At 41.2% G+C, this 17,155-nt stretch overlaps 1 protein-coding gene across 2 annotated transcripts; it reads right to left on the bottom strand.

The window, feature by feature from the left end:
- Positions 1-594: 594 nt before the first annotated feature.
- pmm1 (phosphomannomutase 1) lies at positions 595-9,418 on the bottom strand. Of its 2 annotated transcripts, XM_030736810.1 has the most exons (8): positions 8,989-9,418; positions 7,750-7,867; positions 6,634-6,710; positions 6,332-6,423; positions 5,981-6,080; positions 4,827-4,902; positions 3,057-3,172; positions 595-2,223 (listed from the first exon to the last, which is right to left on the bottom strand). In XM_030736810.1, exons 1-8 carry the CDS (start codon positions 9,070-9,072, stop codon positions 2,101-2,103), a joined length of 786 nt encoding a protein of 261 aa, XP_030592670.1. In that variant the 5' UTR covers positions 9,073-9,418; the 3' UTR covers positions 595-2,100. The 2 variants fall into 2 exon arrangements, with proteins under 2 accessions (XP_030592670.1, XP_030592671.1); XM_030736811.1 differs by lacking the exon at positions 3,057-3,172.
- Between the last annotated feature and the right edge of the window lie 7,737 nt (positions 9,419-17,155).

The raw sequence follows: 17,155 nt of genomic DNA, 5'->3' as shown, positions 1-17,155 counted from the left end.
GGTTGATGGTGGAGGAGAGTCTTGTTTTATAGCATTAGGCTGTATAAGAAATACGTACTGTTAGAAAATCACATTAGTGGAATCACTAACCACTGAGAGTAACAAATCTCTAAGGTTTGGCTTTTAGTTTCATTTCAGATATATTCAAGTGCAGGAACAGGGGCCTAACACACAGTGATCAGCAGACAACATTCAAAACACTTCACCACAAAGAAGGAGGAAGGAAGCACTAGGGCTGTAAGACAAAGCATGGATAAAGTGACACTCTGACAGATTTCATTAAATAAGTCAGAGAGCCTCTACTGGCTGTGTGGTGAAATGCAGGTAAAAGGCTGAATGGCCAAGAAAAACAGGAGGTTGTTTACTGCAGAGCCACTGTCCCAGTGTGGCTTTGTTTCTGGCTTCAGCCCCAAATCTAACCGCAGAGAGGTGGAGTTGGACTTTTTGTCTCTGCAGTGAGCGCCACCAAGAAAGGAATCGTGACATGCGTACAGACAAAGTGTTTGGGCAGTGTGAAGTGCTTCATGTTTAAAATAGCTGAGAAAAAAAAAGAGATTCCTGCACACTTTTACTTTCAATAAAAGTTTACTGGAAATACATTTTAGTTCTGGCACTTTTATCAGCTATAAATGATGAAATTATATCAAAACATATCACCATGAATAGAACATTTCATTTTTATCCATATGTGGCAAATCTTACAGTTATTATCATCAGTGTTACAGGCTCATTTCAGCTGTGTATGTCAGTCTACACAATCCCTGTAATCTTTCAGGTTGAAGGAGTGCTTACAGTCAGAAACAGATCCACATGACTTACAAAATCCACAGATTCACAACAGTGATCCATGAAGTAGGCGGTACTTTTTAGAGCAATGACACGCGACTGAAAAATCATGCTAACAGGTTTTACACGATTGGAAACCGTTTAAAGAGGACCTATTATGCTTGCACGGGAGCTTGGCTCCATCTATGGATATCCTTAACACCCGCTCTCTCCTGCTGTTCTCAAACCTTCGGTTTAAGACGAGCAGCCAATCAGAAGAAAGTTGGCTTTAGAGGGAGAGGAGCTAAAATGACTTGTTTCAGACAGAGGATGAACTGAGGGGCTGCAGCAAGGCCCAGTGTAAGATAAATAAGGACTAGTTTAAACTGTGCAAGTCCAGGAATAAATATAAGGAGGTGGAAATGAGCACTTTAAGCAGCTGTTGATGAAAGCATTAAACTGAAAAATGATCAGTCCATGTAGTTCCGTGTATCCCATGAAGGCCACAATACAGCTTGTAAGAGTGAGTTGCCATACTGAGTCACAAAGGTTTATACAGTGACAGTAGCTTAATTCACTGATTACAGTAAATTCTCTGAGTCAGAATCTACAGAACGCTCCCTTCAATGGAATTTTAAGAGCGTTAAGAAGCAGACTGAGAAACAGCAGCGAGCTTCCTTCTGTTTCAGCGTCTTTGTGAACTTAAAACATTCCTATGATCACAAAGTAAAACATCAAACATGTGCAGTTTAGACATTAAAAACATCTGGAATGATTCCTCTTTATCCTCAGCTCGAGATGAAGGAAAGTCCTCATCTTCTCTGGCATTCCTATCTCACTTTCAAAATGATCTCACAGAATCACCTGTTTAATTCACTCACTTTGCTCACCTCCGTCGGCCGAGTTAAAACAACAATACCGATTATTGGTATAAAATTATGCCAAGATTAGTGCAAATCATCAAGTATTACATTACGTTACATTTTTATACTGCGTCAAATATCACAATCTCTCCAAGTTAACATGCTGCACATCACAGTAACACGACTCAGTCAAACACATCTTCTGGCACAGTGCTCCACACTTTAATGCATGACAACATGTAACACTTCCCTCGACGACGTCCCTTCTTTTTTAAAAACTGTGACTTGGTGAGCCGATGTGGTCCATTCACCCTGCTGCAGTCCATTTAAATCGAATAAAATTATTAAAAATATGGAGGGATCAGTAGTGGTACCTTTCATCAGTTTATAAAAGCCAGGGCTGCTGGCAGACGCCCACAGACTCGTGTTCGGAGGGTCTTGTGCATGAAGAGAAAAGGGGCAGCTCGGGACATCAGGACTCATGTGGTAAAGTGCCAAAGAAAAGCTCCCGACAGAGCCGAGCCGTGTCCTCCGGAGAGTAGACTGTGAAACCGATGGTCCGTGGGTCGTTGAAAATTTCGTAGTCGTTTCCTCCCTGCGGAGCGAATCACAAAAACGATAAACCATTAACACAGAGCAGATTAGTGCCGCCCGGTTTGGCTTGTTTTGATTCTTCTCTTGTGAGCAAAACAAACCATAAAAACAGATAAAAACAGAAATATCAACATTCATTTGGGGGAGGCTGACTTATTCTGGGACCTTTGGACTGAGATTGCAAAACAGTTGAGTTTGACCTGAATGAACACTTCGGATATGATTTAACAGGAGTCTTTACAGCTTTTTCCGGAAGTGCACCTCAGCTGTTTCTCTCTATATCTGAGCTCCTTTATATGCATAGACAAAAACTAAGTTATACTTCTGCACATTATTTCTGTCAATTACAGCAAAAATGTTTGTGTGAATTTTGCATTATGTAGTTCAAACTGCTCTTTTCCCAAGTAATAACAGCATTTCAAAATTAATGTATGGCAAAAAGTGCATTTGAAGAATCCAGCTGCAAAAAAAGAGCATACACTCATCTAGACAAACAAACAAAAACAAAACAACACACACACACACACACACACCCTCACTCGTGAGCTTTTTTTAAACAGTGCTGCACAAACCAAGAGAGGACGACATGATGGCTGCATTCGTCTTTTATTTACTGTTTATAGATTTCTTAATTGGTGCATCTGATGTGTGGCAAAGGTTTGGGGGAATTGTTTTTGCTGTCTTCAATATGCAAAAGCACAGATCCAGCTTTAGAAAATACGACAATAAAAGCGTGACTGACCCCATTAATGAGCCATTTCACGATCACATATTGTCACAGTGTTGTGGTGTTCCTGCTCAGTTTACGACAGTACACTCGCACAATAAACTTACATCTGAGGTCTCGTTGCCAAAGAAGTAGATGGCATCCAGGCCTTCCCTCTCAAGCACCTCTAAACACAGTCTCTTGTCCCAGCCCTCTGGAAAAATGTCAAAGCTGATGAGACCACCTAAGAGGAGACCATGGCGAGAAACAAGGCCGTCATTATATTGACTGACTTTAACTGTACACTGTGTGATTCTTGAATGATAGCTTCAAAAAGTTAAACTTAAAAAAAGTAAACTTCCTTGCTTCTTGTTGACAAAACAAAGCTGAGAACCAGAAAGAATGTGTCACCAAAACACATTCATTTGTGTTCATTTTTGTCTAAACAACTCCAAGCACTTTCTATATTTAAAGAGTTTTCTATGTAATGTGTGGGATCATGGGAGCGGCTCAGAGATATTATCATAGCTGCAGTCTGATTTATGTCGTAGCCGTGCGCTGACTCGAATGAACTCATTTAAACTGTGAAATTTGGCTGAAGAATTTCCCTTGCAGGCGTTTAGCAGGACCCCTTTCATAGCTCTTTCACCCTTCCCCCATTCCACCTTAAATTTTTTTTTTTGTCATCTTGTCTCTCAGTTAAAGACTTTAAAGCTAAAAAAAAAACCAAAGCAAAACAAAAAACAACAAAAGCTGAGAGGGATCCAACCAATCAGAGGGCTTCTTCCCTCACACACCCTCCACACGCCTCTGTCCTCACCTTCAACCTCAGACTTTAAACAGGGCAGTTTTTCAGCCACATCTGTAATCAACCCATCGCCCCGCATGCATTCTTCACCCCCCCAGCAACTGCCCCCAGAAGACTGCTGCAGAGCTGCTGACAGTGCATAGATGTGCATATCTAACCTGATTCAATACACATAGAGCACCACATAAACGAATAATTTAAGTGAAATCAGCATAGGCTGTTGTTTACCTCATGCCAAAGGTTTGCTTACGGAGTGTCCCTTACATTCTGTACTCTCAGCGCAGATTGGATAGAGTGTCACTCAGTTATATAACACCTATGGCAGAGATCAGCCATATCAGTTAATGAGGGCAGCAATTCGGAAGAAGATAAAGTCTGAGGAAAACAAACTAATAAATCGCCATTGCTGCACATCCTCTGGACCCACTGACTTGTTTCCTTAGTTGTCATTAAAAACACACAGCTGCTTTAGACATCAGGGGGTATAACTACGTGCTGAGGTATCTTCCTATTCTTTTATCAGGGGAAGTAAGAGCTCATCTCTTCTTTTGCTGCTACATGCCGCAGATCTTTACAAGCAAGTTTAGTGAAGGAAAACAAGCCCAGCTGTCTCATGTGTGAACAGCCTTCACGCACCATCAACTGAAGCTCACACCTCACAGAGCACACAAGCAAGCATCAAGTACCTGATTCATCTTCCCTGATGCCGTTAACAAAGCCGGACAAGAAACAGCGTGTATGTAATAGCTAACCAAAGTCTCCGATTACCAGCACAAGGTCCAAGACACAGCATAGGTGGGAGACAGAGGGGCCTTTTTGTAAACTGAGATAAGATACAAACTGAATGCTGATCAGCAGCTTTGTTTATCTTGAGAGAACATGAAAAACAAACAAAGATGGTTTTACTGGTCTGACTACTCGAAAAGCAAGACACTTGAAATAGTTTTGCTGTTTAGATTCAGCTGGAAGTCACAGTTTAAACTAGGAAATAATTGATGCACATGAGGTGGTTACATACAAGTCACATACCTAGTATCATTCATCTAGAATGAGGATTTACAGGCAGCTTTATATATTTATATATATTCACCTTTAGTGAACCGTAGTCCCTTCCCAGCAAACTCCTCTTTCAGAGCGGCAACAAATTTCTCCCTGATCTTTTCTCTCTGTGGAGAGAAGACAAACCAGTGAGTGTGATGATGCAAACGTGTCTTGCATATTTATTATAGCACACTGTTGGTGGCAAAAAAAGCAAAAACTGTGTCATGATCACACATTTTCTCTATGAACTCAGCAGAGGATCCAGCTGTTTGAGTGTAAACACGCAGTTGAAGAGTTAACCTTCAACTTCCTCCATGTCGCCTGGCCATCAATGGACAGTCTATTAAGCGGTCCTGAAAGCTCGGCATTGTTTGACATTCTTTGACACAGTTGCTGTAACTCTCAGAGAGCGAGCGAGCGAGAGAGAGAGAGAGAGAGGAAAGAAAGAAAGGCACCATCTGTCGATTCTAAGGTTTGGAATATCAGGACATAATTAAAAAAAAAATCATCTAGAAGCAATAATTTGAAGTAATCATTTTCTGTATGAATATATCTCTCACGTTGGTTGTGGAAGAATTTCGGTCCATTCTTCTTTACAATGCTGGGTCACTTCATTGAGGTTTGTGAGCATTTGTTTCTGCACAGCTTTCTTAAGTTCCCACCACAGCATATCAATCAGGTTGAGGTCTATATTTTGAGTTATTGCAACAACTTGATTTTTTTTTCCTTTTTCTGCTACTGTGTTGTAGATTTGCTGCTCTGCTTGGGATCATTGTGCTGCAGCATGACCCATTTTGGTCAAGCTTTAGCTGTCAGAGAGATGGCCTCACATTTGACTCTGGAATATTCAGTGACTGCAAGGTGTCCAGGTCCTGTGGCTGCAAAACAAGTCCAAATCATCAGCCCTCCACCACCGTGCTGACAGTTGGTGTGAGGTGTTTGGTTTTCGTCAAACATGATGCTGTGCATTATGGCCAAACATCTCCACTTTGGTCTCTTCTCTTTAAGGTAGAATGTTCAAAAAAGTCTTGTGATTTGTTCAGGTGCAATTTTTTATTTTTACTTTTGCAAGTATGTGGCAGCACAGCTGCACTGCAGATGTTTTGCTGCTGCTAAAATGCCTCCAGGGACAGTGATAAATACACATAAATAAATGCATTAGTAATTGCTTGCAAAGAAAGTACTTTTACTAAAGATGGTTACCTTGTCAATTTCAGAGAATTCAATTCGTTCCTCTAGCGTGCAGCTCCGACCGATGGGAGAGATGTTGATCATTCCGTTCCTGAACTCAATGAACGTACCTCTGCAGCAGAAAGAACGCATAGTGAGGACGTAATATTTGACTTATGAAGAAAACTTTATCAACCCAGTACATCAAAGAGTATTTTTTTTATCCATTTTTAGATCAACAGTGTGATTGCTTTCTCCTGTGTCAGTGTGCCAGGTTTGTTCCTGCACAACTGGAATTCAGGTCAAACATCACTGTTTGACTTTCTGCCTTGGGTTAAAATAACTCGTAGCCTAATTCTTGTGTTAATTTTCACACTGTCTCACCTTTTCTTTGGCAGCTTGATGAGGCCCATGTAGCTGAGGCAGAAGTTGATCAGGTCCTGCAGCAGCTCCTCCCCAATCTGGTTCTGAATGGCCTGCCGGGGTTAAGGTACGCTTTGTTAGCAAGCAAAATATCCAAGGGAAATTATGAAACTAAGATTACAACATGGTTTATGAGACCAAATTACTTTGCTTATGCTTTTGTGGCAATCTTCATTTTATTACAATTCTGCCTGTAATCTTTTTTAAATTATTATTTTGTTGCTCGGGGATATAAAAACATGTATCTCACTAAGTGCACGCACCTGTTTTGAGAGGAGTTTCCCATCTTTGTACTGCACTGTCCCATTCTCAGCAAACACATAATCAAACTTGTGTATCACTGCAAGAGAAGAGACAGGTCAAGTGTACCTAAATGTGCTCATCTACTTCTCTTTAACCTACATAATAAATTTGCAGCAGCTCCTCCACTAATCTGAACACATACCTGCTACATTTACCAGACAGCAGATTAACGCATATGTAACACTGTCTAGATGAGTTTAATCCTTGTGACTTTCCCACTCACTCACTCTGAGCCAGCGACGGCCATCAAGGAAGGTCTGCAACCGTGCCTGTGTTAAAACTGCCTTTATAACTTTACCTCACTTTTACATGCCTTTATTTTACCAGGTTTTGCCACAGTTAACTAATTACAATAACATGTCTTTCAAACTGTGTTCCAAATGTGTTTTTTGAATGCACTGTTATTTATAAGAGGTGTATCAAATTTTAAATATGCATTGTTAGCATTACCTGTGAATGTTTCACAAACTAAGTGAAGGTTCACCTTTGGCACACTTGGCAGGGTAATGAAACTCTAGCGCTCTCTCCCTCTCTACACACAATGCATTCCAGCTGTAACCTCATATTTACTGACAGACAGGTTATCAGCCTGCCGCTGGCTGCATGGCTGCTAGGTGTTAACTCATCTGGGAGGCTGCTGGTGTGATGCCCAGTTTTACAGTGGATGTTCTGGCAGCAGGTTTGGGAAATCACAAGTTTATAAAATAAACTAAACAGAACCATGAAGGATCAGATAGTAATTATGGTGCAGGGTGACCAAACTTAGCATGTCTTAACCTCTTAGTCACTGTGAGATGTTTCCTAACCCTCATGAACTGCAACACAGATGAAGATCAGACTGATGATCTGCTTGAACCAACTTGTGCCATTATTATTTTATGGCAGGTCTTGTTATTAGAAACATGTTTACTATAATTTAATTTTTAGCTTAAAGCCAAAATTATTTCCAGGAATAACCACCCTCCTCTGCTCCACCCCCTGCAGCCTGTGTCAGGACATGTAGGGAGACGGGTCTGGCTGAATGACATAAAAACTTATCAAATGTCTGTGGCTGAGACAGGAAGAGGTCTACTCACCATCATCCCCCTCTCCAAGCTGCTCTGCAATCTTTGAGTAGTCCGACCCTCCTACGATGCCGATCTTCACTTTCTTCCGCAGAGTCTGGAAGAACTCGTCCAACTGTGGGTCAATTTTCTTCAGACAAGAAAAAAATGTGGGTTAATGATACACATTCCTCAGCACACACACACACACAGAGCCATCAACAACAAGCTCAGAGAGATGTGGTATCATTTATTTGGAGAAGATTTTAAATTTCCCAACTTAAGGAAGAAAATTGTCTGAGCTGCACTCAAAGGAGACCACATTATGCAATATGGCACTGACATGCTACACACACACACACACACACACACACACACACACACACACACACACACACACACACACACACACACACACACACACACACACACACACGACCCTAGCTGAACCTGAGCATTCAAAGTCAAAAGAGACACATAAATCAACGCTCTTGATTCAAAAACCAAAAGTCCCGATTAAATCTTACATAAATGGTAACATTTAAAAATGCTTATTTTAATCTTCCTGCAATAATCCAACTGAGCTATACATTACAGGACACACTACACAGCAGCGTGTGTATGGCACTGAGAGGCTTTGCAGCTGAATGACGAAGTCTGCCTTCAGTGCCTTGTGATAGAAAGGCTTTCTGATGCACAGCTGATGTGTTTAATGGAAACCACAAACAAAAAAAAAAAGAAGCAAAAACTGTTAAAAACGTTAAAATCTTTAAAATAACAAGTCCAGGAAATCTAAAATAATAAATCCACGTTTGGCTTCACATGTGACTGAAACCGGACTCTCCCGCGGTAAAAGACAGCAGTTTATCATCAGTTTAGCATCTTTAAGTGGCCCACGTCGCTTTACACTCCCACATTACACCGACAAACTGCGCTTTTTTTTTTTTTTAAAGCAACGCTATGACATCACAGTACTGTGACTGGCCAGTTGCAATAGATGACCTGGAGCAAAATTAATATTGTAGACATACACCCTTATGCACCCGCAGACCCGTACCACGGGTATATGCACAGGGGGCGCAAAGAGCGCAAAAAAGAAAGAAAACACTGTGAGAAAGTGCACAGGAGGTTATCAGGACATCGTGTTCTCCACAGATGTTCTCTCTACATCGAAAACCCATCGGAAGCAAATGATGAGGGCAGAGGAGCAGAGAGCCGTCTTGAAAGCTCGTGATAACCAATAAGAATAATATCGATCGGAAACGAGCTCACCTCTCTCGGCGCTGTCAGAGTGCCGTCCACATCAAACAGACAGAGGATGTTTCTGTCCGGAGAGCAGCCGTCTGATTTCTCCATTTCTTCTTCTCCTCGACTTTTTTTGTCAAGAGATTTTTATTATAAATGCTGCTGCAAGCTTCACTCTCGTGCAAAGTGGTGCGATACAGATATCTTATTTATATGAGGAAAGATATATCTGCTGTCAGCAGCACTGTCAGAAACCCCTCAAAACAAACCAAAAATAAAAATACAAATGTCCTTCCAGCTTATAAATCAGGAGGATTATCTCTCCGAGTGTGAGCAGCCAGCCTTCTCTCCGCCGTTTCTTTCTCCTGACCCGCAGTCCTGCTGTTTTCCTTGGCTTGGCTCAGTGAAACAGCTCCGCTCACACTTCCAGGACGCGCAGCGTGCTGTACGTGTTGCCTTTCTCTGTTTCTTTTCTGCAGCGCTCCCACTGAACCAGCAGCCAATAACAGCCGGGGGACATTTGTGACGTTAGGGGGCGTGGTAGGTTAATTTACTCGCCGCTGTGACAGCCCGCTGACCTTTCACCTACAAGCGGTGATCCGGAGCTGAAGTGGCGTTGAAGAGGAAACAGTCGGATGTTTGGTAAAAACAGACTTTAATAGCGTAGCCTTGTTTATCATTGAGAACAGTCTGCATCACAGTACTGGACTGCTGCTGCCGTGGGAGTGCAGAGTGATCTGTTAGTGGCAGGTTCAACAGGATTTCATATGATTCAGATTTATTTTGAAGTCCCATAATTTGAAAATATGCTTTGAGGTAGCATTTTTGTTTATCAGGTTGCGTTTGTTACAGATCGAAATAATTCTAAATCTTAGGTTCTTCCAGCGTTTTGTGCTGTTTGCATTACATCAGAATTAAAATCCGAGTAGATTTTTCATGAAATAAGATAAGATAAGATAAGATAAGATAGTGTTTATTTGTCACATGCACAGTTATACACAGTACAATGCACAGTGAAATGTATTTTGTGCCTGCAACCATATATACACACACATATAAATAAGAAGAATAAAAATAAAAATAAGTAATTCACACTATACACTATATACTATACACACTTTTACACGGAACTATAGAATATTATATTATTTACATAGTGCAATAATAGTCCAGTTAGGGCTCAGAGTTGAGCAGACGGATGGCTTGTGGGTAAAAACTCTTCTTCAACCTTTCAGTCTTAGCCCTCAGGCAGCGGTAACGCCGGCCTGATGGGAGCAGGGAGAAGAGAGAGTGTCCGGGGTGGCTGGGCTGTTTTAGGATCTTCATGGCCATCAGCCTGCACTGCTTGGTGTAAATGTCCTGCAGGTTGGGGAGGGTGGTTCTGATGGTCCGTTCAGCTGAACGAACCACCCTTTTTAGGGCCATGAAGTCCTGCTTGGTGCAGTTTCCCATCCAGGTGGTGATGCTCCCACGCATGATGCTCTCGATGGTGCAGATGTAAAAGTTCCTGAGCACCTTGAGTGGGAGCTTGAAGTCTCTCAGCCGCCTGAGGAGGTAGAGACGCTGTCTGGCCTTCTTCACAGTGATGTTTATGTGATGAGTCCAGGACAGGTCCCGTGAGATGGTCACTCCCAGGTATTTGAAAGTGTCCACACTTTCCACCTCAGCACCACTGATGACAAGTGGATGGTAGTCCCTCTGCTGCTTCCTGCTGAAGTCCACGATCAGTTCCTTTGTTTTGCTGACGTTGAGCAGGAGGTGGTTCTCCTGGCACCAGTTCTCCAGGCGGGAGACCTCTCTCCTGTAGGCTGTCTCCTCATTGTGGGAGATTAGTCCCACAACAGCAGTGTCGTCAGCAAACTTGATGATGACATTGGACTCTGACGTGGCCTCGCAGTCATGGGTGTACAGTGAGTACAGCAGAGGGCTGAGCACACAGCCTTGGGGGGATCCAGTGTTGAGGGTGAGGGAGGATGAGGTGAGGTGACCCACTCGTACCACCTGTGGTCTGCTGGTCAGGAAGCTGTGAACCCACCTGCACAGTGATGGGCCCAGGCCCAGGTCCAACAGCTTAGAGACCAGCCTGGAGGGAACTATGGTGTTGAATGCTGAGCTGTAATCTACAAACAGCACTCTCACATAGTTCCCCTTACCACTGTCTATGTGCGAAAGGGTCTTGTGGAGGAGGAAGGTTATGACGTCACCTGTGGATCTGTCTGGCCGGTATGCAAACTGTAGTGGGTCGAGGGTGGTGGGCAGTGAGGAGGTGATGAATGTCTTGATGAGTCTCTCAAAACACTTCATCACCACTGAGGTGAGTGTTATGGGCCTGAAGTCATTGGGGCTGCTGGGGTGTGGTTTCTTTGGGACAGGGACTATGATGGACTTTTTAAAGCAGGATAGCTGCAGGATCGCAGTCCTTCCTGTTATGGCTGGGAGTATTGATGCATTTAAAATTAACTAAAGGCTTTCTATATCAGAACTGCGCATCCTATGTCGCCTAAGCCAAGACTTGGCTCTGTTCTTCCAAAGGGATCCTAGAATAGAAGCCAAATATGCAGTTGTTTAATATGCATGCCCTCAAGCTTTAAATGACATGAACCCTAGAGTCAATTTGATCACTGTCTCCTGCCATGTGCACATCAGCTGCATTTGTTACAGTTACGCCTGTAAATATTTGCACAATGACACCATTTTTGTAGGTTTGCCTCTGCACACCACCACATGGGATTTTTAAATCCAGCATCAAGCTGTGATTGAGGGGCAGTGAAGGCCTGGCAGAGTGGTAACAGTGAGTCCTCAACTTCAGACAGTCACTGACTGTGAAGGGTTTTCATCCATTTATTAAAAACAGATCTTATATTTAAAATGATGTTAGTTTGTCCAGTTACTTTTGAGCTCCTGAAAATGGGAGATCGTGTATAAAAATGGCTGTAATTTCTAAACAGTTAATGCAACACTTTTGTTAAACTCCTTGAATTAAAGCTGAAAGTCTGCACTTCAGTCACATCATGATTGTTTGCGTTATGTGATGGTGTACAGAGGCAAAACTAAAAGTCATTTCCAATAAAGTAAACAACCTAAATCTATAATAAAGCTGCTATTTCTGGGGGGAAAAATGAATCAGAAGAGGCTGAAGCCGGAGTCCGACCAATACAGGATTTTAAGACTGATATATGGTGTTGCAAAAATCTGATATATCAGCTGATATTTTTTCAGATACAGGAAATACAAACAAAGTCCCCTAACATTTGTTATGTGTAGGTATTTAAGAGTCCTTACTAAGAAAATATGACAGTGCAGTTTAAAAATAATCTTGTTTTATTGCCACAACAAGTTGTGGCTGCTTATGCTCTGCCCAACTCGCTTCAGATCAGCTCCTTATTTTGAATGTGACCTTCCAATACCTGTTGCCAAAAGGAAAGTAGCAGAAGGCCCTCTGGTGGACAAACTATGTAATATTATTCATAACATGGTTGTAAGGCATTTCTCCCATCTCTTCTTTACTTTTGAAATTTTCCTTTATTGGCCATTATAAATGCCAATTCTGATATATCAGCACATTGTCCCTATTGATATATGTTGCCTGGGCTCTAGCAACACCTTTGTTGTAAAAGAACAACTTTACTGCAGTGGCAGTAAATTTGCCATTGTAGTAAAGTTGATGATTAAATTAAATTTTATTTATATTGCACCAAATCACAACACCTCAAGGCGCTTTATATTGTAGATAAAGACCCTACCATAATACAGAGAAAACTCAAAACAACCCCCTATGAGCAGCACTTGGCAACAGTGGGAAGGAAAAACTCCCTTTTAACAAGAAGAAACCTCCAGCAGAACCAGGCTCAGGGAGGGGCAGCATCTGCTGAGACCGGTTGGGGCTGAGGGGAGAGAGACAGGACAAGAGACATGCTGTGGAAGAGAGCCAGAGATTAAAAATAACTAATGATTAAATACACAGTGAAGTGTAAACAGAGTAAAAAAAGTGAATGAAAAGAAACAGTGCATTATGGGAACTCCCCAGCAGTCTAGGCCTATAGCAGCATAATTAAGGGATGGTTCAGGGTCACCTGAGCCAGCCCTAACTATAAGCTTCATCATAAAGGAAAGTTTTAAGCCTAATCTTAGAAATAGAGTGGGTGTCTGTCTTCCAAATCCAAGCTGGGAGCTGGTTCCACAGAAGAGGGGCCTGAAAGCTGAAGGCTCTGCCTCCCACTCTACTCTTGATTATCCGAGGAACCACAAGTAAGCCAGCAGTCTGAGAGCGAAGTGCTTGATAAGGTAGTCCACAAACCAATAGATGACATCAGGGTAGCTGTGTACTTCTTTTGTATACTGTTGTATACTGGTTACAGTGTAGACCTGCAGTCTGGGAAACACCATTTTAAAAGTTTTGGTTACTTCTGCTTCCTGGCATCAATACTGATGCTGACATTGAGGGTGATTATTGACCAAAAGATTCTCTATGGAATTTAAACATCAGCAGAAAATGCCACAGTAGCAAGTTGGCGTGAACCTGTGTTATACAGTGGAAGCAAAAAAACACTGCCCTAAACCAACCTAATCCAGCCTGCAGTATTCAGTTGCATTATGATTGAGATCATAGAATGTGTGTAAAAAGGACAGCTGATTAGACTGTGGAATTTACTTACTAAAAAAACTTAAATTTTTACTTGGTATACTTATAACCTAGTTTAGAGGATCACCTAACCCATGGAAAAAGGTAAACATCTGCAGGTTTGTTTTTCATTCAAATCTTGCAGATGTATTATCTAAAACAAATGAATAAGGCAACAGAAATGATCCATGTGGCCCAGAATGCCAGTTATGCTTTTGTATATTTTATTTACAAATAAGAAAGAGGCAGAATGTCGTTTAACATTGTGCAAACTGAATTATATTATATATGTTACATTTTATTTTCTCCATAATTTCTCTTCCTCACTGTGGCAAGACAGCCACAAGAGGGCAGAATGAGAGCGCAATAGCAGCACTCAGAAAAAGGCATTACCTCTGCTCACCTTTTACTTTTTGCAGTGGTAGCAAGGAAGTTGTGTCAAAATATATTTGCAAAGCTGTAATGTGGTCATATTCAAATCTAAACACAAGCACAAATGCAAATGCAGTTAATTAATATTGCTACATTTATTACCACCTGTATCCACGTGCACAGCAAGACCACTGACAGTCATGCTGCTCTTTTCAGTCAAAACAGATGAACTGAACATGCCAGAAGAGGGCAGGGCACAACAAACAGCCCCTCAGTTTGTGTTACACATGAAAGTGAGAACACTTTAACTCCCAAAATATGTGATTTTCCACACTGTCTGGGAGTGCAGCCTAGCCTTATAAGCTGAAACCGTAAAAGCTTCTTGTCAATGAAATGATCTGGTTTGGATTAAGTTTTTACAATAATAGACTTTGTGGTAAGATGAGCCATTTTTGCTTAAGTCGACATATAACAAGGAAATAACAGGAATTAAACAGACGCAAAAAAAGGTGTGAAAGGTGCCTGGGGAGGGAGCTCAGGACTGTAAATGGGCAAAAGTTGGTGACATAATCCTGTGTTCAGTTGTTGACAATGGACATAGATGGCTTCTTTTACTCCTCTTTCAAACCATCTGTCTTCCTGGTCCAAAATGTGAAGGTTGGCATCCTCAAAGGAGTGCCCTTTCTCCTTTAGATGCAGATGTACAGCTTTTTTCAAGCTCCAGAGACTACTATGACCTGGATGACTGAGAATCTACACAGACATAAGCTGAGCTAAATGGAGCTAAACTCGTTTTTTAACAGCATGTTATGAAATGGGCAGTTTTGCAATAAGTCCCAGGCTTAAAACTGGAACCATAAATCACTTTCCTGTTTTATCTTTTTGCAATAACACTGCATCAATCTGGATTTCAGTACGAGTAATAACGCCACATCACAAAGTAATGTGTGAACCATTTTGGTCTAGTGTGATACGATGAATGAATATTACACATCTTGATAAATGTAGGTTAACTTGCATTTTGACCACACTGACAGACTTTTGTCTGACTTTCAGTTATCAGTAAGTTCCTGATTTATTAGTACACTGCCAGTCTACATGGTTAATATGGTGCATGTGAGAAAGCAGGCACCAGGCAATTATTGACAAATCATAAACAGGCTAATCATTAGTACTAAAATTTTTATCTTACATTGACCCAAATCCCTGTGCTATCTCCAAGCTGAGCACACAGGAGTCCTATAGCATTAACCTTTGTTTGAAGCATGAGGTTGGCTCTTTTGTAAGTTAAGATTATTTATTGTGTTGACATCACGAAAAGATTAAAGCCAGCATGTTTTCCCTAAGTTGTTGTTTGCTCTCAGACCATACTGAAGATTAAATATTTAAAAATACCACAAACAGATGAATCATTTATTATTATATCGCTTATTCTAATTTAAAAGTTTTTTTTTTTTTACTCACCAGGAGCAAATTGTGCACTTGATGGGGACAGTTATTGGTATCAGTGTCATGCAGCAAAATTTTAATGAATACTAATCTTCAGTCATAAATGTTATATATATTTATTTTGAATTTCAGTTCTGGTGTATTTAGTGTCTGTTGAAACTTGTGTGTGTGTGTTTGGCCTACATACTAAACCACCTGTTCGGACCTCCATTAACACAACCTTCTTATCTGCTTTCCTGTTGAAGGGAAAGTGCTTTGGAGACATTTTCTCTGAATAAAAGTAACAGACACTGTTAATGCTGTCCAGTTGCCATTAAACAGCCAAGATGAGACAATAAAAGAAAGACTCCTGTTCCTTTTAGCACATTATAATTTCCTCTGGGATAATAAAACTCCAGGTAGAAACATACAGAAAGCCTCTTTACGTCTAACTGCAGTGGGGCTTATGACAGCGCTATTACAACGTCATATGTGTGTATTTGTTTAAGATGTTTATGACCCTGTAAGGTGGCAGATGGACAGGAGGCTGTGTGATGTACAGGAAGAAATGTTGAGCATTTGAATAGATATGTTTACTGGTTTTGTGCAACTGGGTTTAGGCATTAATAGTGAGTTTGTTAAACGTAAGTAAACACGACACACAGCTGTTTGAAAAATCAGCAGAAATCCTCAGACCAGCCAGAAGATGTACAGAATTAATCTGTACTCAAATTCTTTTAATCAGTCCAGTCAAATTGCTCAAATTCATGTGAAACTGGCTCCATTAAGAGTCTAAACTCCTGATAGTTAGTCTAATGAATCAATAATCATGACAATACATATTCTATGCAATGATATGTTTCACTGAAAGTCAAAGATTTCCATCTCATGTTAGCTCCAAAGAAAATGTGATTAACAGTGTCTGGTTAGTTGCACCAAATATTAGTTTTTGAGCTCTATGGCAGAGGTTATACTGTTTGTTGGAAACAGAAAAAAAAAAATCAAAGCAGTTATCAGATTATTACAACTCAGATCATGACCTGCCGCTCTGATAAAATTATGTAATAATTGTGATAATAATTGCAATGCTGTATTAACTGGGTCATAATCACAAAATTTGCATAGATACACTCATGATGTTTTTAAGCTTTGTTGTTTGAATGCAGACCATTTTAGCTGGAAGGTACCATCACGGGCAATTTGTTGAGGATTTTTAATTATTCTGAAGTGCCCGTATGGACTAAAATGTTTTTTTCTGAAAATGCAGTGACGCTGATTTTTACGAGCACTTTTGTAAAGACTTTTACAGGCTTAATCCACCTGGCTTTTATAGCCGACAGTATTTATCAGCTCCACACAAGCCTTTGCTTTTATGGCCTACTGTGACCTTTGCCCCCCCCCCCCCCCCCCCCCCCCCCCCCCCCACACACACACACACACACACACACACACACTCTCATCATGAAAGCTTCTTGCCCACCTCTGCGTGGAGAAGTCTGCAGTGCAGGAAACAAAGCGGTCAGAAAAAAGGCAAAATAGGTGTTTAACTGGTGCCACTGCGTACTGTCGTGTTTTGTGTCTGGGAGTCAGATTTATTGTGCCGTTGTTAAAGTTTGTAAAGATATTTTAATTTGTTCTCACACTCACATCATCATCACTGACACGAAGGGAATAAACCTTTTCAGACAGTAATATGGAGGCCGGCCTAAACTTGATGTTTACAAACAGGATGAGTTATGATACTGGTCAGTGTTTTAAGTAAGGTGTCGTTCT

The sequence above is a fragment of the Archocentrus centrarchus genome, chromosome 8, assembly GCF_007364275.1.
Source record: "Archocentrus centrarchus isolate MPI-CPG fArcCen1 chromosome 8, fArcCen1, whole genome shotgun sequence".
Lineage (NCBI taxonomy): Eukaryota > Metazoa > Chordata > Actinopteri > Cichliformes > Cichlidae > Archocentrus > Archocentrus centrarchus.
The sequence above is the reverse complement of the archived record's forward strand: the minus strand, read 5'-3'. Positions and strand labels throughout refer to the sequence as shown.

Coding starts and splice junctions, on each gene's coding strand:
- pmm1 (XM_030736810.1), bottom strand. CDS start 9,072: ATGGAGAAATCAGACGGCTGCTCTCCGGACAGAAACATCCTCTGTCTG. Junction 7,868..8,988: donor CTCTGACAGCGCCGAGAGAG/GTGAGCTCGTTT, acceptor TCTTGTCTGAAG/AAAATTGACCCACAGTTGGA. Junction 2,224..3,056: donor TTGGCAACGAGACCTCAGAT/GTAAGTTTATTG, acceptor TTCGCTCCGCAG/GGAGGAAACGACTACGAAAT.